Source organism: Tachypleus tridentatus, chromosome 13, assembly GCF_004210375.1.
Source record: "Tachypleus tridentatus isolate NWPU-2018 chromosome 13, ASM421037v1, whole genome shotgun sequence".
NCBI lineage: Eukaryota > Metazoa > Arthropoda > Merostomata > Xiphosura > Limulidae > Tachypleus > Tachypleus tridentatus.
The window spans coordinates 160,103,206-160,127,221 of NC_134837.1; the positions used below are offsets into that span (position 1 = coordinate 160,103,206).

Genomic DNA, 24,016 nt, shown 5'->3' on the forward strand with positions numbered 1-24,016 from the left:
CTTTGCCATGCGCGAGAATGTAACGAGATACGCACGCACCTCCTGCTGAGTCCCACATTTTTATAGTATACTAATGTGTTATAAGCCAGTTTTGTCACGGGTAGTTAGAATAACAGCGACTTAACTTCTTAATTCATATTCTTATTTCTACAGGTTTTCCAAATGGACGAAATCTGTTTCACCTCACGACGATCTCCTATAATTGCCTGTAATGCTTGTATTTCATCTGATCAGCCTCTGGCGACTAAAATTGGAATCGGTTAGTTATAATCTATCAATTACTTTAACACTTTTGTATAATCAATATGTTGCAAGTAAACCGTATCCTAAACCCTTGTAGATGTAAACAAAAAGTTATAAGTAAAAGTAATAATGGATATGAAATTCTATTTTAACAGTTTAATGAAAAACATACATAGATGAAAAAAATTTCGGTTTAATATAGGTTGAAAATCTATAGGGTTTTGAATCCGTTTTACTTCAATGTAGTAAGCTAAATGAATTTAGGTTTATAAATGATGTTATGAGATTTCATCGAATTCAATATTATATATAGCAGACCAACTGTTTAATAATTGTATGCATATGTATAGTTTTTTTTCGTTGTTTTTTTTCAATAGATGTGAAATTCAAACGAGATTATGTGACGTAGAAGCCTATTGCATTATTTGATGGGCTGTAACTTCTGCTGAAGATTGGAGTTTTGCAAAACTCATTAGCACAGCTTGAGTCAGCAATCAAAAAATATCATAATGCCTCTTGTAATGATGAAATGTATATAATATCTATGGGACTTTAAATCTGTTTCACTTCACCATATGGTAACCTACGGCACCTGTCCTGTGAAAGTGGGTCCCCCCACATCCAAATCTCAGGCAATGGATCTTTAGATCCCAGCCAAGGCCCCGCCCCGAATCGTGCCGTTTGAGTTGATGTTTGGTTTCGTCTCGTTTGCTGTTCGGACTACGGGCTCCGGCCTGGCCTACTTCCCTTGTGCCGTCTCTGTCTCACTCTCCTTTCTCACCCGTCAATTTCATACTGCTCCACCTTACTTCATCACCTTAAACAAGTCAAATCAAAATACAGGAAAACTCCCACGTAAAAGTAATCAATCTTCCATCAGTAGGGACGAAGGGGAACTACAACGTTCCTGACCCCCTGAGGGGGAGAGAATTAATCACACTTCCCTCTCTTTAAACTAAACTCCTGCCAAGTTCGTTTCATTTTCTATATAGTAATCTAAACTAATTAAGGATGCGAACAATGTCATAACAATGTTTTCTGTATGGTAACCTAAACTAATTAAGGATGCAAACAATGTTATAACAATGTTTTCTATATGGTAATCTAAACTAATTAAGGATGCGAACAATGTTATAACAATGTTTTCTGTATGGTAACCTAAACCAATTAAGGATGCGAACAATGTTATAACAATGTTTTCTATATGGTAACCTAAACTAATTAAGGATGCGAACAATGTTATAACAATGTTTTATGTATGGTAACCTAAACTAATTAAGGATGCGAACAATGTTATAACAGTTCGTTGAGCTGTTTGTTTGTTGTTACTTGTAAAACTTCGTGATGGATTACATGTGTTGTGCCTACTACGAGTATCGAAACCTGGTTTTATGAGTCATAAGCCTTCCCGTTGAACCAATGGAAAGCTTGTTTAATTTACTTTGTTGAAAACATACTTAAGCATAGTCTTATTATAATCAGGTCATGTTGAGGTTAGTTTCAAAGTATGAACAAAAATAAAAAAGGAGAAAAAGAAACTTAATTTTTTTTCTTGAATTTTATTGGATTGGTAAAAAATGCACAATTAGCTAATGTTAATTATGCTTGTTAGCTGACTTAACATTCAGGTATTGTTTATTGTTGTTATTTATATAACTGATTAACTTTTGTTATTGAAATAAATAATTATTGTAAGCCGTTTATGAAATATAGAAATCTTCATTTATTTACTTGAAACTACTATATGTGTTTGTTTTTTCGCATAACAAAGCCACATTGGGCTATCTGCCGAGTCCACCGAGGGGGATTGAATCCCTGATTTTAATGTCGTAAATCCGTAGACTTACCGCTGTACTAGCGGGGAACTTAAAACTACTCTACGCTAATGATTAATACTCCCTCATTGAACTGTTAACCACACAAATTGAAACTTAGTTTTTAAAAAAATAAAATATAATAGTTAACATTTTAAGAGTTGATTATATGTATATTTAAAGGCAAAAAGCTTCAGATAATAAATGCATGTTGGTTCTGACACCTTCGGTTAATATAATTTGTCATTGAAAAACAGCGTTACCGGTGTATTTTTCAGATATATTGCAACATGGAGGAAATGCTGCAGATGCAGCCGTTGCTATAGCAGCAGCCCTAAATGTATTGCAACCTCACACAACTGGAATTGGAGGAGATTGTTTCTGTTTGTTTTACAGAGCGTCAGATAAAAGAGTGTTGGGCATAAATGGAAGGTTAGGACAATTTTACTATTAATGGAAGGTTAGGACAATTTTACTATTAATGGAAGGTTAGGACAATTTTACTATTAATGGAAGGTTAGGACAATTTTACTATTAATGGAAGGTTAGGACAATTTTACTATAAATGGTTAGGAAGGTTAGGACAATTTTACTATTAATGGAAGGTTAGGACAATTTTACTATTAATGGAAGGTTAGGACAATTTTACTATTAATGGAAGGTTAGGACAATTTTACTATTAATGGAAGGTTAGGACAATTTTACTATTAATATATTTTCTAATTGAACTTGTCAGTGAAATTAATACCTTAAAATAAAAGTTCTAGTTATAAATTGGTAAGAAAGTCATTCAAATTCCCAATTTATTATTTTTTTTAAAAGCAGAAATAGCAAGAATTTATCACAATAAGGTTGTGGTGATCTAATGCTATTACTGGCCTATACCTGAGTCTATTATATTTTAAATGACTGGGATCTTTGCCGATAGGGTCTATTTAACCGAATGATTCCAAAAAGAGATATCTATTATTTATCGAGGCTTAGCGTGGCCAGGTGGTTAAGGCGCTCGATTCGTAATCTGAGAGTCACGGGTTCGAATCCTCGTCACACCAAACATGCTCGTGGCGGACGCTATAAAGTGACGGTCAATCCCACTATTCGTTGGTAAAATAGTAGCCCAAGAGTTGGTGGGTGGCGATGACTATATGCTTTCCCTCTACTCTTACACTGCTAAATTAGGGACGGCTAGCGCAGATATCCCTCGTGTAGCTTTGCGCAAAATTAAAAAACAAATTATTTATTGATTTCTATACTAGGCTGATTGAATGTGTTATCAGTAGGTGCATATAGGAAGTTTTTTTCTTTTTTTTCTTCTTCTTTCGTCGTGTTCAGTTCATATCCCATTATTTACATTTTATTACATCTTATTGTATAATCTTCTATGACACTTTGGGCTATTACAGACAGATAAGCATTACAAAAGTAATTAATTAATCTTAGATGATCTTGTAGTCCACTATCCAGTGATCATAACAATGGCGAAAATAATGAGCGTTGTAAGACAAAACAACGTTTTATCACACATATACTGATTGAATTACATTTGTAGATGAAATTTTTTCGCAAACATTTACATTTTAGCAGAAGTAGAGTATGAAATATTTAATATTAATGAGTTCATTCTTTGTGCTCCAATTTCAAAAGTGTTTTTTATTGATTAGACTCTACTCAAGTATACAAGTTGTTCTGGTGTGTCTATTACGTACATCAAAATAACTTTAAATTAATTTTTATGTAATTTATGAAATAGCCGTTTTTAATGTTTACTAATAACTTAGCTCAGGTAAAAATCGAGATTTTGTTATAATGCCCGTCTTTTTTCCAATCGACAACCACACACACGCACATCTATATTTACAATATTACCATATAGAATGTTTGTAATTTTGCTTAATGAGGGAGACATTTTTTATTCCTAGTGGCCGTAGTGGTGCCAATGCGACTTTAAGTAAAGTAAAGAGTATGGGATATTCTAATAAACATCCACTACCACCCAACCACGGGCTGACAGTGACTGTACCCGGAGCTGCCGCAGGATGGGTTGACTGTACAGAGATGTTTGGGTCACAAAAGGTACTACTAACTATTAACTGAAATATTTCAAATTTATAACGAGTTACGTATTGGACGTTTGTTTTTTAAATACAAAACTGCTGGATATTTGGAAGAGAGTATTAGAAAAACATGATATTAACTATTATTATTTACATATAATATAGAAACACCCAAGGAACAACCATTCAACTGTGGTAAATCTCGTTTTTATTTTGAAAAAAAAAAATGCCTTAGTGCCATTTAAAACGTTAAAAACAATAATATAGCGACACTTTTCAGTACAATGTAACAATGTTCTGTATCATTTTCAACAATTTTTCTTTCTTCGTTTTTCGAGCACAGATGACTTTATCGGAGATATTAAATCCCGCGATTCGATTGGCGGAAGAAGGCTTTCCTATATCTCTCGTTATGTCAAATTTATGGGAACAAAATACTTATTTACTTAAAGGATCAAGACATGGATATGAATTACTACTTGATGGAAAGTCTCCTCGAGCTGGTGAAGTGATGCGCATGCCTTTTTTAGCAGCTACCTTAAAGGTATATGAGCTTTTTTTTTTAGTACTGATAAACATCGGTGCCGAGTTTTGTTTTTGCGGAGTTTGGTGAAGCAAAGATTATTAACATGTGAAAAGTTTATTAAGGGTGCATATTATGTAACCTTGCTGGTTATGAAAGATGACTTCTAAGTACTTGGAGTCTATACTCATACAACGCTTAAGATATTTTCTAATATGTTGCGATTTTTCTTTATAGAATTTCAACTTTTCCTGCTGCATTACATGTTGTTTTTTTTTCAAATCGGGATAAAATGTTCTTGTATGTTTATGAAAGCCATTAAACAGCAGCATCCATTAAATGAAAAAAATATCTTAAGATAAACAAACATTGTAACGTTACTATATTTAGCTGGGTGTACGTTCTACACTTGGTATTATTTCTAACCTTAAAAACCTCTTTCAGCGAACCACCTCTATATATCATATTGCAATTTTTGATATAGGAATTGGCTACGAATGGAAAAGACGGCTTTTATAAAGGACGAATAGCTAGAAGAATAATAGATGAAGTTAGCTACGCTGGTGGATGCTTATTATTAGAAGATTTCGAACACCACCTATCTGCAAGTGACACGATTCTCACGGATCCAATTAGCACCAGTTACAAGGATGTTAGGCTGTGGGAGATCCCTCCTAATGGGCAAGGTTTAGTGGCGTTAATGGCATTAAATATTCTTGAAGGATTTGACTTGAAAGGTAGTATAAAACAAAGAACTTGTAAAAAGTAAACTTAAGACATCACCACTTTAGAATGTAAGCGAGAACAGAAACAATAAAGACGTATTGTTTTATTGTGCTTTTAAAAGTAAATTAACTCAGTGTACTTTGAAAAATACCAGTTTACTGAATGCATAAAAAGTGAAAAGTTATCCTTCCTTAGTTTCTTAAAATAGTTTCCCATAATTATTCTAGGAACCTTGTCATGAAGTTACATGAAGCAGATAGTAGACTAGAACCTGTAATTCAGAACTTTATAATGTATATAAATACTAGCAGAATTAACCGACATCGCTCAAGATATTAGGTTGATATAATCTAGATGTCTTTGTCAGTGTGTGTATTTAGAACCTATTTTAGCAGAGAAGAACAGTCAAAATATTTTAAACATTTTTATTTCCTAGAAACTTAAAAACATTTATTTTCTATGTGGATTTTCGCTAGCTTGCCTCATTAAAAAGATGCGCGCGCGCACTTAAGTAATAATACTCGGGTGCACACCCTCATGGTCCATTCAATATGGGTGCAAAACTTCAGGTTTTAGGTTGTTTTCTCTTGGTGCTATGACAGTCGCATATTCTTTCCTATGTGGTTTTTCACTTATTGTGGATATAAAAATTCGGGTTTCTAGGTTCTTTCTTCTTGTAGTCCGTGCCTGTCTGTGATTTCTATTTGTAATATAAGGAACCATTTTTCTCTCTATGGTTTTTACTAGCTTGTTTCATTAAAAGGTACGCATATGCACACACCCATGCACACTTATCTGCTTTTAACCAAAAGCAGATAAGTGTGCATGGGTGTGTGCATATGCGTACCTTTTTACATAAAAAGATGCACATGCTTTTAGATGCACGTAAGGAAGTAATCGTTTAAAAACAAGTGCACCCCCTCAGGGTCCATTTATTATGAGTGCAAAATTTCAGGTTTCTAGCTACTTCTGTCTTGAAGTTATGGCGTTGACACTCAATCACACAAAGTATGTTTGGAATTTCGCTAGTCGTGCATAATATTGCAATGATAAATTAAAGGGAAAGGAGCCAGTTACCACCACCCAACAGTTAGCGAGGGTCGCGAGGCGAGTGGCCTGTATTATTGAAGATATATTGAAGATTTTTTTACAAGCATGCAAAAATTATTTTTACAAAACAAGACTAATAACAAGTTATAATAGGCACTTTTGAAGCGTTTCAAACTGAAAGTTAGAATTGTGCCATTAACAAGCTAGTGAAATGAACACAAAAAATTCACATTAATCTTTTTCTTGTTGATAGCGAGCTTCGTATTTAGTAAGTAAGAGCTCGGGAAAGTAAAATTAAAAAGTAACGAGTTATGTGTTGTTGTTGTTCCAGTAATTATAAATTCTATGACATATTTCAAATATGAAATTGCTATGCTTACAAACTCGTACGAACAACCTGTTATATATTAAGTATCAACTGCTCATATATTTGAAATCGTGGGTGTGCTATAAAAGTAACGGCGAATTCCACTATTCGATCAGTCAAGAATAATCCAACAATTGACTATTGACTAACTAACTACCTTATTCCTAATCTATCGGTTGAAAATTAGGAAGAGCTATGCGTAAAAAGCCCTTGTGCAGCTTTGTGCAAAATTCTCAAATAAGCAAGCAAAGAATCTATTTATTTATGAATGTCAGTATTATATTTACGAAAAGTACATATTAGCTTCTGTAGCTTAAAGCCAGCACCCTATTTGTGGATAGTCAGGAAAGTTTAACAATCCAGTGGATAATCTCAACAGAATAATCCATAATTCAAGGATAATTTATGTAATTTCGGATGTGTGTCATTACGTGTATACTTATAGAGCGTTTCTTTCTTTTTACTGTCACCTGATAGCTTATAACTATTTGAAGTTTCAATTTGCAGTTGATTCAGTTGGTATATCTACTTTTTTGTTTCAAAGCCCTAGGCCACAACAGCACACAATATCTTCATCTATTGATTGAAGCTTTCCAACTGGCATTTGCCGATGGCCTGCAGTACATTGCAGATCAAGATCATTACAAAACTCGACTTCAAGACCTCTTATCCAAAGAATATGCTATAAAACGCAGAAGTCTGATAAATCACAAAACGTGTGTACCTTTATGTTTACCTATTTCTTTAAAATCTTGTGTAAATATTGGCACGCGTACGTATGCGTCTTTCTTTCTATTTCTACATATATATTACAAGACGTAAATGTTTAAATATGATAACTACCTGGATTCGATTAGGGAGAAAAATCACAACAAATACCACAAGTCTAGAAATCAACACTCATTTTTAAAAAGGCAGTTTTATTCACAATGAAGAAGTAGGTATAGTAAGTTTTAAACGTTTTATTTACATGGTGCATTATAAACTATCTGTCTTTGATTATGAGTAGTAAAATTAAAACATTGCACAAGCCAATATATTATTAAAATGTAAATGGAAGTAAAAGAAACACTATATGCAATATAAACAAAATAAAAGAAAAACAACACCAATAAATCAGTACAATATAATACAGTAAATAAATACGTAAATTATATGTACATATTGCTTTAATTACCAATGTGTGTGTGTGTCTGTATATGGATATATCATGAATGTATTCTAATATTGTGTTTCTACTGATAAATCAAAATGCATTATCTTCCTGAAGAGCTCTTGGCCAATACGTCAGTAGTGAATTGGATCATTTGTGTGATCCAGGGTCTGACACAACATATATCAGCGTGGTAGACCAACAGGGCAATGCGTGCTCCTTCATCAACAGTAATTACCAGGGATTTGGAACTGGTTTGGTTCCTAAGGGATGTGGTTTCTCTTTGCAGGTAAGTTCCCATTTGCAATTCTACTGCAATGTACACAGCTGAATAGGTTTGAAATACCAAATATTTGCTGACTCTTAACAGTAAAAACATATTAAAATATTATTTAGTTCTAGGGTGATTGCAAGTATGTGATCTGTTTGAATTCGATGTTGTTTAAGTTTTTATGGATTTTATTACATCATCCAATATTAGGAAAAATATACTCTTGCATGGGTGTCTGCACTGTTCTGGCCATTAGCTCAGCAATTGTCATAACCGGTCTGCTCTCATAGGAATGGTGGTTGTTTTATAGAATTATGGACTTGGCATGTCAGGATAAAAGAGCATGAGGATATGTTTTTGGCAAGTAATGACATAGCCAGGACCTTTCTCAACAGTGCTGTATATCAGACATTTAGAGTAAAGCCACCACCTTAGGCCAGTTATATTAACTTCATTCTAACAAACAGCAACAAGCTAGATGTGAGAGGAAAAGAAAGCATTTAACTTCATCTTGACACTGTTTATTGCCAAACATTGATAGCTTCTCTGACTTTAGTTTAGGGACTGCTGTTCTAGGGCTTTTTTTAATGCAAAAATTGCTAGTTTTTCTTGTATGATAAATGAACTACGATTCAATGGAAAACTATTCAATTTCAATCAAACCATGATTAAAAAGAGTAGATAATGTGTTTGCATGTTGAGAAGGGGATTGTATTTCCTAAATATGCAAGTGATCTTCTACGGGTAATGAACACTGTTTAGTGCATCATTTCATTTACTGGTGTGGCAGAGCCAACAAATTAAACATTTGCTCAAACAGTATTTGTTTCAGTGCCAGCTTTCTACCAGTGATGCTTTGTAACTATAGCCATATAGCTAGTCAATTTTCAGTTGTAATGGTTATTAAAACAATAATCGAATCAGAAGAGGTACAGTCCAAATCTGCATATCATGTCTCTGCAATTGTGTTCAAAGACAAGAGCATTGCATCCTGAGCGTTCAAGATTACTGTTTGATGATCGTGTTGTAGCCTATAGAAAGGTGGGAACAAATATCCATCTGAGTAGATAACCAGTTATTACATAAATACAGATGACAAAATAAGTGTCATTTAAGCTTCCTTGAGTTATTAAGAATGTTGCCATTGGTAAAATGGAGTAGATCTTGGAAAAAATAATGACTTTTTCAGACTGATTGATTGTCTGATAAAGTTATTATAAAGAGGGAATTCTGAGGCTTTGTGGTGACTTTAAGTGAGTAAATATGTTAATATGATTTGATATCTTTCCTTTGCCTTCAAAACACAAACACCTCGATGTGCTGGAAAAAAATTATTACTTCATTACACTAGATTAGAATATTGGGAAGTTGAAATGGGTAATAAAAGTAGACTCATGACTACTTTTAGCACTTGTGAGAGACTGTATGATTTGTGTGTCCTATCACTTAATCTATGTAATGCATCAGACACTTTTTAGAGGCTGATAAAACATATGCATAGACAATTTCTGTGGAGGAGTGGTATCATTTATGTTGATGACATTTTGTTTTGGAGTTGCACATTTCAAGGTGCTGATGAGAACCTGGAGATGATATGTCAGGAAAGTGTGCATTGATGCATAAGTGAGGTTACTTACCCACATTGTAGTCAAAGGTTAGGTTGTATGCTCTATTACACATGTTTTTGAGCAAAGTCTTCAAGAAAGAAGCAGTTCTGTCTGAATTGCTTAAGATGTAGGCACACTTTGGGTGGATGCATGAATATAAAGTCATGCAATCCACATGGCATCTATGGTTAAAGCATCAATGTTGACTAATCCTTGCCATAATTGTCTGTTTATCCTGGATAATTATGCTAGTGATAATGGATATGAAATAGTTTCATCAGAAATGTAGGATGGCATAGAGTTTGTAATCACATATTTAATCCACATGATAAAACTTCCTCAGTACTATACTCTACTGGCCTGGCATGGCCAGATGGTTAAGGCATCCAACTCATAATCTGAGGGTCACGGATTTGAATCCTTGTCACACCAAACAGGCTAACTCTTTCAGCCATGGGGATATTATAATGTGACAGTTAATACCACTGTTTGTTGGTGAAAGAGTAACCCAATATTTGGCAGTGGGTGGTGATGAATAACTGCCTTCTCTATAGTGCTACACTGCTAAATTAGGGATGGCTAGCACTGATAGCCCTCATGTAGCTTTGAGCGAAATTCATAAAACAAGCAAACTATACTGTACAACAAAGGAAGGAGCATTGACAAATGCTGTTTTTAACTAACATTACTTCCATTAATTTTGTGATAGGAACTTCACTATGAAAGTGAGTAACCTCTCACAAGAAGAGCTAAATAACTCCATTTGATATCAATTCTGCAATATGGCTTCATTATACAACAGTATTTGAGTCAGAATCTTGGATTATAATGTATTATCTCACAAATTCATGCAAACATGACCATTCACATTGCTTCAGCAGTGACAGTGAATCATATGAGGATTGGCAATAATGCTTATGGATATATACCACTAATTACCAACAAAGAACTTCATAAAGAGCACTTGAAGGGTCTAGATACAGCCTAGGTGCTACGTGTTGTGTCATGAGATGAAACATGAAATGTCATTAACTAGTAAATTTAATAGTGTTGATATCTGCACATATCTGGGACATCAATAATTTCAGTTACAAGGCTAAGATAATGTGTTTTACCATTTCTTTGAACCAGCATGGTTGGTACCTGACTTTGGATATGGCTAGTGGTCCTCATAGCTCTAATGTTGGAATTACTCCAGACTTTGCATAATGAAATGATCTACACAGTACAAGTAGTCAATTTAAACAACCATTTGTAACACCTGCAGAGGTCCATGCAGCTCATTTAGTCAATTTAAACAACCATTTGTAACACCTGCAGAAATCCATGAAGCTCATTTAGTCAATTTAAACAACCATTTGTTTCCAGGGTTGTGTTAAGTTTGGTGAAAATGTATGATGTTTTGCTTGAGGACTGTCAACCAGATATGTGATAAGTTTATGAAAACATAATTGGTTGACTGAAATGAATACTTAGTACATGTCATGTATCATGCAACTAATCAGCAACCGACTTGATCTTCTACAAAAATCTTGTTGTTAAGACAAAAAGTACAATTTCAATGACCTAATGTATGATCTTCTGCCCTGTACATATGGACTGCATTAATCTCATAATATGGTGCACTTGAATATATGTGCCAATAGTTAGTTAAAGTGGCCTTGCATCAAAACCTTGTTAGGCAAAAGCAGTAACAAAGTGAAAGTTTAGGTCTGATGACTGGATCTGGTAATGGTTTTCATAAGCAGTTCAGTTATGACTTAACCAGACTGTATCTCATATGTTAATTGTTTAACAAAATGAATTATGAGCTTCAGCTGTTGCATGACACTAATGAGCCTTCTGGGTACTGGTTGTTCCAGTAAAGTTACTCTGATCATAAGAGTACCACTTTTTTAATATATCTCAACTCATTTTATTAGGAAGACAGTGCTGGCAGTGTATATTTGAGAGCCCATCAGGAATCAGATGAGGAAGTGCCAATAGAGAATAGTTTGATTGCTTTTATTATTGGTTTATATGACAAAAGCTACTTTCTAATTATTATAACTGGGATTAACTGGATGACCTGCAGTTACAATATTGGTTAATTTACAAATCAACTCGGAGGAAGTTTTTACTTTTATTGTTTGAGGTTTGAGTAATGTTCGATTGCAAGATATTGGTGGGTTGCCTTTCAATTATCACTTGAACTATCTAATAAGTTATAGTAGGTATTCCTGTGGAGAAGACTATGCAATACTTTCTAGATAAATCTAGCTAGGACAACTGAGATTATGAAATGAGATCATAGGATACTAACATATGGTTTTGACATTTTTATCACTGGAAATTTAGATGTGCCTATAAGCTTAAAGGATATTGTAATCCTATCTTTCTTAGTACTCACATTAAGTTATGTGACAAATACATATGTTGGTTTGCCTGATCACTCATATGTGTTAGTTGATCTGACTCAGTGTTGGTTTGTGGTGTACGATTACACCTGTGGTATTCATAGGTCAACACAGTCTTCCAGAAGTACATAAAGGTCTTGACATGAAAAAGTTGCTTAAGGACTATAAATCTTGGTGAACTGTGTATCATTTATCAATGATCAATTATTTTTTATGTTTGTCTAATACTGTGAGTTCTTTGGTTTTTAAATGGCAGCACTACCTTGAATAGTAGCTGTAATGATGAAGGGGATTTTGATGTCCTATCTGGTACTTAGAGTACATAAGACACAATGGTCCTTCTGTTCTCTAACCATTATGTGTATCAAAACCCAGTTTTTAATATTATAAACATTCACATTTATGGTTGAACCACTGTGTGCATTGAACATTAAGATGGGTTACCATTTGGTAAAGATGACAATTATTAGTTTAAATCACACTGAGAGAAACAACATAGTGTGTTCTGTGTTGTTGTTTCTAAATAACATGTCAAGTTTAGTCATTAACTTAGTTGCTCGTAAATATGTAATTTCTTCTCTAGCATAAGGTTACTATGATCGTATACATCATTTCAATTGATAATAGAGAAAAGATATTTTGCAGTTTGAATATTTGTAGAATGTAAGAAAACACGACATATCTCTTGTTTTCAAGTTGTTTTGTTTGAAAACATATTTGACTTGAACTAGTGAACTATTTCTGAGCTTCACATATATTACAGTGGTATGTCTGCAGACTTACAACGTTAAAAACCAGGTTTCGATACCCGTGGTGGGCAGAGCATAGATAGCCCCTTGTGTAGCTTTGTGCTTAATTCAAAACAACATCAACGTATATTAAAAAAATTTAGTAATGCATTTGTAATATAAAAAATCGTGTTGGCCACTTTGTTTTTGAAATGAAGCATAATATTCATATTTATCATTACAATATTTAACTTGTAACAGAAAACAATTAGATGTTGTGAACAAGCAAGTTGTAAGACCAGCAAGTTGTTAAAAGTGTTGGTTAGTAATTGTAAAATGTCCTGAAGTTAGTAACCAAATAAGGATTTAGTTTTCAGCTCTTAAGCCCTCCTTTCGCAGGAACGAAACCTGCTTGAATGCTCACACACTATGATAGAAGAAACACAAGTGTACAAGATATTGCAATACTTGCTGACCAGTACACTTGTTATTAAAATGATACAGTACAGGATGGGCTTTAAGAATATTTAATACAGGCGGCGTCACAGGTGCCTTAGTTAAGCTATCGCCAGCCATCATGCAGATGTCGTATATGCAGTATCCCAAAGAAGCTGTTACATTGAATTGGATATTCACTGGTGATTGGGACAAGTGTGTACTTAAAGTCAGGTTCCTATTATGAGACGCAATACCTCATGTACACAACATCTAGATGAACAGTTTTCTGAATAGCTGTTATATTTAACGTTATGATAACCTATCAGGGACTAAATATACTTGAAGTTTTCAATCCTGGAAGATGTAGCATCTGGTAGACAACGTTAAATCATGAAACGATGCAGACCATAGTTTTCCATAAGTATTTAAAAAGAAATCTTAAGAAAGCAAACAAAGTCCAACTAAAACTGTAAAACAAGGAAAATACTGTCTTCAAACACTATAAAATTCCGTTGGATAACTTTCAACAAAACATTAACACGGAATATTCACTTTTCTGAAGTCTAACGAAAGCTCCTAGGACAATGTACTACTTCAGTAAAACAGAAGTGCAATGCTCAAACCATAACGCTAATCTACAAAGTTTGCATCAGACCCATAATGGAATACGACAACATAGTAACATGTAACGTAACTAATAATACAGAAATCAAGATAATCACAACAACGTAAAGCGATTAGAATTACTTATCAACTCCCAGTTTACTACCACAGAACGTAACTTCACATGATTAGCAAAATACAGACAATCAGAAAGAGATCTAAGTATATTGCAGATACGTTTATAAAAAAGAAAAAAGTCATTCAACTGTAAACTATATTTTATAATATTAACGAACCTGAACGTTACGCTTACCTTTTAGTAAAAATGTACGCCCTCTTAAGCTATATACAAACCACTAAAACACGGGAAGCAAACCGCAAATCACCTTATAACAATCATAATGAATATTTTGCCTTTAAAAACCGTTAGTTTAGACAACAACCAGACACTATATATTCGTTTGTTTTGTTTTTAACATCTGGATCCATTTCCTTTTAAAATTTCCTATTTTCTCTAATTAAAAAAACATTTAACATATAATGTTGTACAGCTACTCTTTATTATTGTATAATATTAAACCTTCAGTTGTTATAACATGCAACGTGGGTTTTCTGTTCTATTTCATATCATTATTTTACAATAGCTTAGTTTTCTCTATCTTAATCTGTCATACTTTGTGTCATCCCATATATCATAGTTTATTTCGTCTGTTTTTTTGTCATATTTTATTTATTTTATTTCAACTCATAAATTTTATTTGCGAGTCATTATCATGATTTCCGAATTTATTCTAACTGTTTCTCGCTTACGTCTTGTAATAAAAGTGCAATGTGATGGTCTAGATCAGGGACAGACGAGACATTTCCGAGGGTCGGTTAGAAATTGTTAATACAGAAGCAACATTGCACGACTTATTAAATATTGTTGGTCAAATCGACATAATATATTGTGCTGAAAGCAGGAGTCATTTAATCAAGGAAATAAAAATACCAGCTGTAAATTAATTGTACAAAAATGCATGAGTCATTTAAGAGGTTCGACAAGAAAGTCGTTTATTGTTGATCAAATCGACAAAATATATTGTGCAGAAAGCAGGAGTCATTTAATCAAGGAAATAAAAATACCAGCTGTAAATTAATTGTACAAAAATGCATGAGTCATTTACGAGGCTCGACAAGAGAGTCGTTTATTCTCCGCTCATCCAACTAACTGTTATAATTGAGCCAATCGGGAAGCATTGTGAGCGTGACGTAATCTTCAATATATTTTAGGTTCATTCTAGCTTACATTCCTGATTATTACCAGTGATAGTTTTTCTTGGTTATTTAAATTATTTATTGGTGTTTGCTGTACCCGAAAGTTGGAGGTGTGAGTTTTTTAGTTTAAAAAAGGGCATTAGGTATCGTAATTGATGAAACAGTACTGAAAAGGTCAAAAATTCAAAGTACTGCACTTAAAATAAGTAAATGAAAATTTTGTGTTTTAGACCTACAAAAAGTGTGTAACGCAATTCGATAGCAATACAAATTAAATACAATCTCTATTACTTTATATATTTCTATGCACTTTTGCTTATGCTTTAAATTTAAAACGTTAAACCATTGATCTGTGCATCTTGTAGCCTGTTGGTAAAATTAAAGTTAATTTATTTAATTTTAGCCACGACGCTATTAACCGTAATGGCAGCCGCAGATTCAAAAAAGAAGTGCCAGCAATATTCATTAGATTACTTGAAACTTGGATTCATACCTTCGCTTACAAATAAAACGAAACCTATGTGCCTCCAATGCGAAAAGGTTTTTAGTAATTATGCTACGAAACGTGCAAAAATGAAAAACCATCTTCAAAGAATTCATTCTGATAAAGATAAATATTTTGATTTTTTTAGAATGTTTAAAGAAAAAAATATCGACCAAACATACTGTAATGTACGAAACCACCTGCTCAGGTTAATAATGAAGGAGGGTTAAGAACATCATATAATATTTCTTTTAATATAACAAAGAAAGGAAAACCGTATTCTATTGTAGAGGAGATCATTATACCATCAATTAAAGAAGTGATTGAAATTGTTATGAAAAAAAGACTGGTTCTGTTTTAAAGTACATGCCTTTAAGTGCAAATACAGTTCACAGAAGTGTTGATGAGATGGTTGAAGATGTGGAAAAAAACTTTGGCATCTGAGCTTATGCATTGTAAGTTTTCCATCCAACTTGATGAATCAACTTTTGGTAGTTAAAACATTCTCATAGCTTATGTGAGGTATTTTAGTCAAATTCAAAAACAAATGATTGACGAGTTTTTGTTCGCAAGGTATCTTAAAGATGATGCAAAAGAAGTGATGATTTTTCAATGTTTGGAGGAACATTTAAACAAGCACAATATTCCACTTAGCAATATAATTGCGGTAGCCACAGTTGGCGCACCTTCAACGGTTGGCTGTTACAGATAATTTGCTACATTTTTTAAGGAAAAGGTTTCCGATGTGCGTACTTTTCAGTGTTTTTTTTTTCACAGACGCCACCTTGTGGCAAAATGTCTCAGTGACGAATTGCACGATACTCTATAGGTATGCATCAGATTGATAAATATAATTAAAGCACATCCACTTAATTCGCAACTGTTTGCTAAGCTATGTGAAAAAAATGATGAACTAATTACTGTTGCATATTGAAGTGAAGTGTCTGTTAAGAAGTGTTTGCTTGCAAAGGCTTATCGAGTTCTATGACTCAACTGTGGAGTTTCTTACAAAAGTGGATTCCTTTCTATGTGATAAGTTGAAAAAGAATAAGAATCATCCTTTCTATTTGGCAGACATAGATATATTCAACATTTAATGATGTACAGACCCGTCTGCAAGGTAAAGATGTAACAATTATTCAAACCCGAGCAATCCTCTTAGGCTTCCAAGTCAAAATAGGCCTTTTTAAATCTTCATTGCTGCGAAGAGATTTTCAATACTTTTTAAACTTACAGCAACTGGAAAATGAAGAACAAATTATTTCTGTTGATGACTTGGATTTATACATAAAGCACCTTGAAAAACTGAGTGAAGATTTTAAAGTGCGCTTTGAGGATTTGGAGAAATTGCACGTACCTGACTGGATTGTTACGGAAATAGAAAAGGTAATTATTGAATCTAATTTACAAGATGAACTCATTGAACTTTACGTGGATCTTGAAACCAAATCACTGTTAAAAAACATGACCCTCAGCACCTTCTGGAGTAATGTAAATATTGTCAGTAAGTATCCACAACGTTTCATGGCAGTGAACCCTTTTTTACTTGCACTCCCAAATTTCTATATGGTTGAAGCTGGTTTTAGCCATTTAAATTCAGTTTTAACAAAGCAGAAGAACCAACTGAACATAGAAGAGCGTGGTGAGTTAAGACTAAAACTCACAAATTTACAACCAAATATTAGTGCGTTTTCAAAGATCATCAACCACATTCTCCCATTAGATGTCAGACGATCAATAAAAAGGCAAAGTTGGCTTATTATAATATATTATTATTATTTATGTTTTTATTAAGTTATTCTTCCTATAACTATGACTTGAAGATTTTTTATCACTTTTTGTTTTTTTAATTTTGCGCAAGGCTACTCGAGAGCTATCTGTGCTAGCCATTCCCTAATTTAGCAGTGTAAGACTAGAGGGAAGGCATCTAGTCATCACCACCCACCGCCAACCCTTGGGCTACTCTTTTACCAGCGAATACTGGGATTGACCGTCACATTATAACACCCCCACGGCTGAAAGTGCGAGCATGTTTGGTGCAACAGGGATTCAAACCCGCGACCCTCGGATTACGAATCGAACGCCTTAACACACTTGGCCATGCCGGGTCCTTTTTATTACTTAAAAGAATGGAAGGGTCGATAAAAGGTCAAGGATTCCATGAAGGGGTCGACAGTCAAAAAAGTTTGGGGACCCCTGATCCAGGTCTATTCTGATTCAGCAGCGTTTTTAGTACGGTCTTGAGCGGAGGTGAATGAGAGTTTCTTGGGGTCTCTTGGTTGTCAAAAAAAAAACGAAGAAAGCAGATGATAAAAAGTAATTACGTTATTCTCCTGTTCTTTCGTTTCTCTTTTATATCTGGTGGCGACGTTAGTGTAAATAAAACGAAATTCATAGTCAGTAATTCAAATATATATATATTTCAAATTTGTACAGAAAAGTACGCTTAAAACCCAACTTACAATAATCATTTAAATTTTAACAAAAGTATTAACAAATGTACGCTTTATAAACGGGTCGAAAATCAATTTAAGTCACAATATCTATCAGAAAGTAAGTAAAACCATTTGAAAAAAGTAATTATTGGACAAGTTTTCATCCTATGTCCTTTGTGTTTTCTTATAATAAAGCCACATCGGGCTATCTGCTGAGTCCAACGAGGGGAATCGAAATCCCTGATTTTAGCGTTGTAAATACGTAGATTTACAGCTGTATTAGCGAGGGACTTTTGGCTTTATATTCTGTTTATTAGATTATGTGCGATAAGTTGCTAATTGTTCCCTTCATAAGGTAAACTTCTGATACGCATTAGTTCCTATCACCAGCGGTTTTTGCATAATTCTTTTTATTCTGTTTTAACACAAAAAAAAAAGAATTAAACTAAAAGTTTCGTTTACCAATACTACATATTTTTAGATGCAACAAAATCGTAAAAGATGTTTATTGAATAAAAGGGTAATAACTTTGATTAAAATTTGATGTATATTGTACTTCTATTCATCCGTCTAATACTAACTTTGGGAAGAAATTATAAATTATTAATTAAATAAACTGTGTCATCTACGTTTGTATTTCTACGTTATAAAAACAGAAATAAAATAATTATTTTATACCTTCTTTCAGAATCGAGGCCTAAATTTCAGCCTTGAAGAAAATCATCCAAATGTCTTAGCACCAAGGAAACGACCTTATCATACTATTATACCTGCTATGTTAACAGACATTAATACAAATGAACTGTTATCTTGCTATGGACTAATGGGTAAATTTATGCAACCACAGGGACATGTGCAGGTAAAGCGACGTCTAGTGACTATGCCATTGCGTTTAAAGATTCTTTTGTGCTTTTATAATTAAGCATAATATATATAACTAACTATATAAAATCTATTGAACACATCAATTTATTTGATTCACACGATATGTTAAAGGCTTGAGTAAAGTTTTTGTTTTATTTTTAACAGCGATTGACCTTTAGTATTATTGGTTTTCTTACGCTCATTGTTGACTCAGTTTTAAGACGTTTTAGTGGCTCTTTCCTGGAGAAATAACTAATTATATATATACCATAGTGGAAATTACAATTTTGTTTCGTTTCTCAAAAGACAATAGGCAATTTTATGACCGTAATATTCAGATATTTATTTACGAAACACAGTATTATTAAGGTTAAATACTATAAATGCTATTTCAATTCTTTTTTTTTTTTTTTTTTTCTGTAAAGTTACTTCTCAACATGTTAGAGTTTGGGATGGATCCTCAAAAAGCTCTGGACCAGGCCAGGATTTGTATACTACCAGAGGGCATATCACAGAAGTAATTTTTTTTCTCAAAACATCATTTACTGAAGAAAATTGAAACACCATTTTAGAATTAATTATTTTACGATAAAAAAATCTAGCTCAAACTTGGTTACTGAACTAATAGATTATTAGTTTGTTTTTAAATAATATTTCAAACATATTTTTGATTGTAGAGTATTTTATATACTTTCATGTTTGTATCATGTGGAACTGAACAACTTTTAGCATGATACGTGAAATCTTATTTAATTTGTACACACAAGTTACATATAAATATATATTTTTGAGTAACTGCAAGGTAACTTCCACACAATTTTAAAAATCAAAATTGGTTTGGAAACGATGATCTAGTTTTTATTTTTTGAAATATTCAATCAAAATATTTTCTATATGAAGAATTTGCAATATACCTGACTGATATTTCTCATAATGCAAATTATTTAAGTCATAACTGTTCATAGTTTTAAAGATACAATTAGGTATAAATATGCTACTTTTTTCTTCTCTCCTGTATTATTTTCTATCGATTTGTTACCTTCAAAGGTCCATCGTCAGGATGTAATTTTTTCAAATAATCTATAATGAACATGCTTGCATGCCACTTTTCAAGTAAACATAAATAATTTTAATTAATTGATGATTTTTAAAACTTATAAACATAAAATACAATTCTTATATAAATTAGATACACTAAAATATACTAACAAATGAATTGTGCTTATCACATATAATCAAATTTACTATTTTATGTTTTATATTACATGACATAAAAGCTAACATGGAACTTATGTAAATTCACATTTAATTTTAAATTATTTATTTCATCAATATAGAATTCACAACAATTAAAAATTCTAAAAGATATATTGCACTTCTATAATTGCAGTTTAATAAATTATCAATAAAAAAAACAAAATAGCTTGATTATATTTTGTAGTTTTAATACAACCTAAATTATATAAGCCATTTTTTCACACTTGGAATAATTTCCTTAGGAAACGTCATTTTTTAGGGTCGTATTCAATAATCAATATATATTTTATTATCTTTGACATCATTTTTCAGTATTATGTCTACTATTTTTTTAAATTGTATGTTAATAAATGAAATATTAATAAGTGTATTCGAAAACTGAGTTACTAAAGGAAGGTGTAACTTCATCTTTAGATATATATACATTCAGAGACTTAGTACGTTATATTGAAATAATTTCGGAAGACTATCATGTCGTTAAAATCTGTACCACTGTACCTAGCAATTCTTTCTTTGACGATTGTGCAGAGTAGTTTCCATTGCAAAAAACTGCTTCGTAAAGATATCATGTTCAAAGCTTACTACTTTTCACGCTGGATTTTCCATAATCCATCTGGTATAAGGAAACGAAGATTTTGTAGCACCTATTTCAACAGTCCAATTGTACAGAAATCAGTAGGTGCTGTATGTTTTTGCGTGGAATATAATAAATGAATATTCATTTCATTTTCATATTTCTTGAGGTAGGAGATGGTTGAGTAGAGGTACCATGAAAGCAACTTGTGTCGCTTTTTAGGACGAACGTTCGTTTTGATTATGTTACTTGGACTACGTAGCTTTTGGTATTGACTTTCGCGAACATTAATCCTTACCTGTTACAAGACGCCACTTTTTGCTTACCACGACTAAGATATGGCTTATTGGGAGTATATTTCTGGACAGTCCTGGTTTTCCAAATTAATTCGTATTCTCTTGTTCCAACATCATAAAGTATAACACATGGTCTGGTTTTAGAAATTCTAAATTTCTGATCTGAGACATCTTTATGACATGAAGGTATGAATATTTTGCGTCGGAAAAGATTGCTGCAGACGTCTTTCAAAGGCGACCAACTTTCAAACTGTAGTTATGATAAGTTTTATTGTGATTCATATCGTCTGTGTTTGTTAGATGACTTCATGATTTGCATATTCAAGTCATTATAATATAACGTACTCAGTTCTCTGTATATATACATACACATGCACATGAGAACATTATATACATGTATATATAGTCATTCTTGTATTTATTCAAAATGTTAGAACTTTCAACCAAAATGTCATTATTTTATTCCTGTAAATAGCTCCGCTTGTGGTTATAGGAAGAGTCGATTTTTGTATGTAGTAATGTGTGTGTTATGCACATTTCTTTGCTCTTTTAGTTATATTTTCGTGGTTATTCCAGGGTATACAAGTTGTTCTTCGTTTGTTTTGAATTTCTCGCAAAGCAATACGAGGGCTATCTGCGCTCACCATCCCTAATTTAACAGTGTAAGACTAGAAGAAGGGCAACTAGTCATTACCACCCACCGCCAACTCGTGGGCTACTCTTTTATCAACGAATAGTGGAATTGATCGTAACATTATAACGCCCCCACGGCTGAAAGGGCGAGTATGTTTAGTCTGATGGGGATTCAAGCCTGCTACCCTAAGATTGCGTGTATTATCGTGTATTAAGCCCTAACTTCCTGGCTATGACAGGTCCACAGGTTGCTGCAATATAAAACGTATTAAATTATTTAACGGATTAAACACATATTTCAGCTTGTTTAAGAGCAAAGCTGTAGAGTCGTGATGATGAGAAACCCACTTGAAGTAAAAATGCATCTCAAGATGGCTGGTATAGGTATTAACACTTTTACTAATAAAGCAAAGAACAACATTTAGACCTTAGATCATCTTCAGGTTAACAAAGAGAGAGTCAGTTTGCAACTGACCGTAGCCAGGCACATGTCTTAGAGACGAGAGTGTAAACGGGCACGGGATTGTAAGGGATGTTGCAGTTAGATGTTAGGTTAATAATTAGTATAAGTATAAAGGTGTTCCTTTATATTGGTTTAATTTTGGTTTTAGTTGTTCTATAAATACGGCTTCTTTGATTTTGCGTTTGTTTATATTTGTTTCCCTATTTAGTATCTGGGTGTATTCTATGGTTGTGTTGTGTTTCTTTTATTTGTGGTTTTTCCAAAGTATAAAAAGTTACCTGTTCTCTCCACAGGAATATTACAAGATTTAATGCTTACCAGTTACTGGGAGGGAAGCACATGTAAGCAATACACCCGACTAATAAGAGAACAAAAATTATAATATTTCGTTTCATGTTTTATTAAAATGAAAATTAAAAAAAAAACAACTGAGGATATAAAATTGTTTTTGACCCCACAGAAACCGTGTGATAAGCTTGCGTTCGAATTGAATACTATTTGTTTAAGATTTCGTGCATACTTAATTAGCTTACAACTATTATAGTTTTTACGTTTTGAAGGATGTTGAAGAAATGAAATTTTGATTAATAGTTGATCGTTTTTTGTGAAATCGGACACAATAATTATTCATTTCAATGTATATTTTACAATAACAAACAATAAATACTTTGAAACTGAAGCAGTAATTTGTGTGCAATGAATTAAGCTACATTAAAGCAATTATTGTTTTTTACAAGTTTGAAGAAATTTACAACTAGAAGTAAAACTTTTTATTGTTTCAGGTCAACTATGGATCATGTGCTCGCTGAGGAAGGAATTCTATCAAGTACATTACAAGAATTAAAAGATATGGGACACATTATATCTGGCCCTATATCAGGCTTTCAAAGAAGAGATTTTGGCGTTGGTCACATTATTTCCAGAGGTCAATGGTGGAATCCTATCAAGGAAGGCTATCGTATGAAAAACGTTCTGTGGGCTGGAACTGACCCTCGTTGTGATGGAATAGCGATTGGTTTTTGATAAAAGAGCATTTCATCTTTAAAATATGTAACGTTTATTTTATTGAAATCTACATAAACATAATAGTGTTGTCTGTTGTGTGTCAATGTGACTACTTGGCAGAGTATTATGGATCTTCATCAAAATTGGTATGAATGCTCTTTAGGACCTAGTGGGGTACATACAAGTTGTATATTTTATATTTTCAGTTTTTATGGGCGTTTTGTGTTTTATACAATTGCATATAAGGGAAACAACTATTCATGTGCTGAGATAACCTTTCACCAATTATGAATGTACATAGCGTCCGTCCAGGAGACGAATACTCCTTCTAGTATAGCCCGGCGTGGTCAGGTGGTTAAGGCACTCGACTGGTAATTTGTAGGTCGCGGGTTCGAATCCCCATCACACCAAAACTCGCCCTTTCAGCCTTGGGGCGTTATAATGGGATGGTCAATCCCACTATTCGTTGGTAAAAGAGTAGCCCAAGAGTTGGCAGCGGGTGGTGATGACTAGCTGCCTTCCCTTTAGTCTTACACCGCTAAATTAGGGACGACTAGCGCAGATAGCTCTTGTGTAGCTTTGCATGAAATTCAAATAAAGAAACCAAAACCTCCTAGTATTATAATATAATACAAGTAATTACTTTTCTACCAAATGTTTAATTATAATGTTTGATAGAAAGAAATTACTATGAACAACGACATCATCATTTTCAAATAAAGTTCTGATTATTCTCAGTGTAGATAAAACTGTAATTTCATCATTGCCTCTCGCT

The 24,016-nt window shown here is 33.2% G+C and overlaps 1 protein-coding gene across 3 annotated transcripts; it reads left to right on the top strand.

Moving 5' to 3' along the window:
• On the top strand, positions 1-23,332 carry LOC143237803 (glutathione hydrolase-like YwrD proenzyme). 3 transcript variants are annotated; one of them, XM_076477409.1, is made up of 10 exons: positions 1-259; positions 2,315-2,489; positions 3,977-4,130; positions 4,455-4,655; positions 5,119-5,371; positions 7,322-7,493; positions 8,048-8,219; positions 18,838-19,008; positions 19,439-19,530; positions 23,019-23,332. In XM_076477409.1, exons 1-10 carry the CDS (start codon positions 163-165, stop codon positions 23,257-23,259), a joined length of 1,728 nt encoding a protein of 575 aa, XP_076333524.1. In that variant the 5' UTR covers positions 1-162; the 3' UTR covers positions 23,260-23,332. The 3 variants fall into 3 exon arrangements, with proteins under 3 accessions (XP_076333524.1, XP_076333525.1, XP_076333526.1); XM_076477410.1 differs by having other exon boundaries at positions 2-259; positions 2,336-2,489; XM_076477411.1 differs by lacking the exon at positions 2,315-2,489 and having other exon boundaries at positions 2-259.
• The last annotated feature ends 684 nt before the right edge of the window (positions 23,333-24,016 follow it).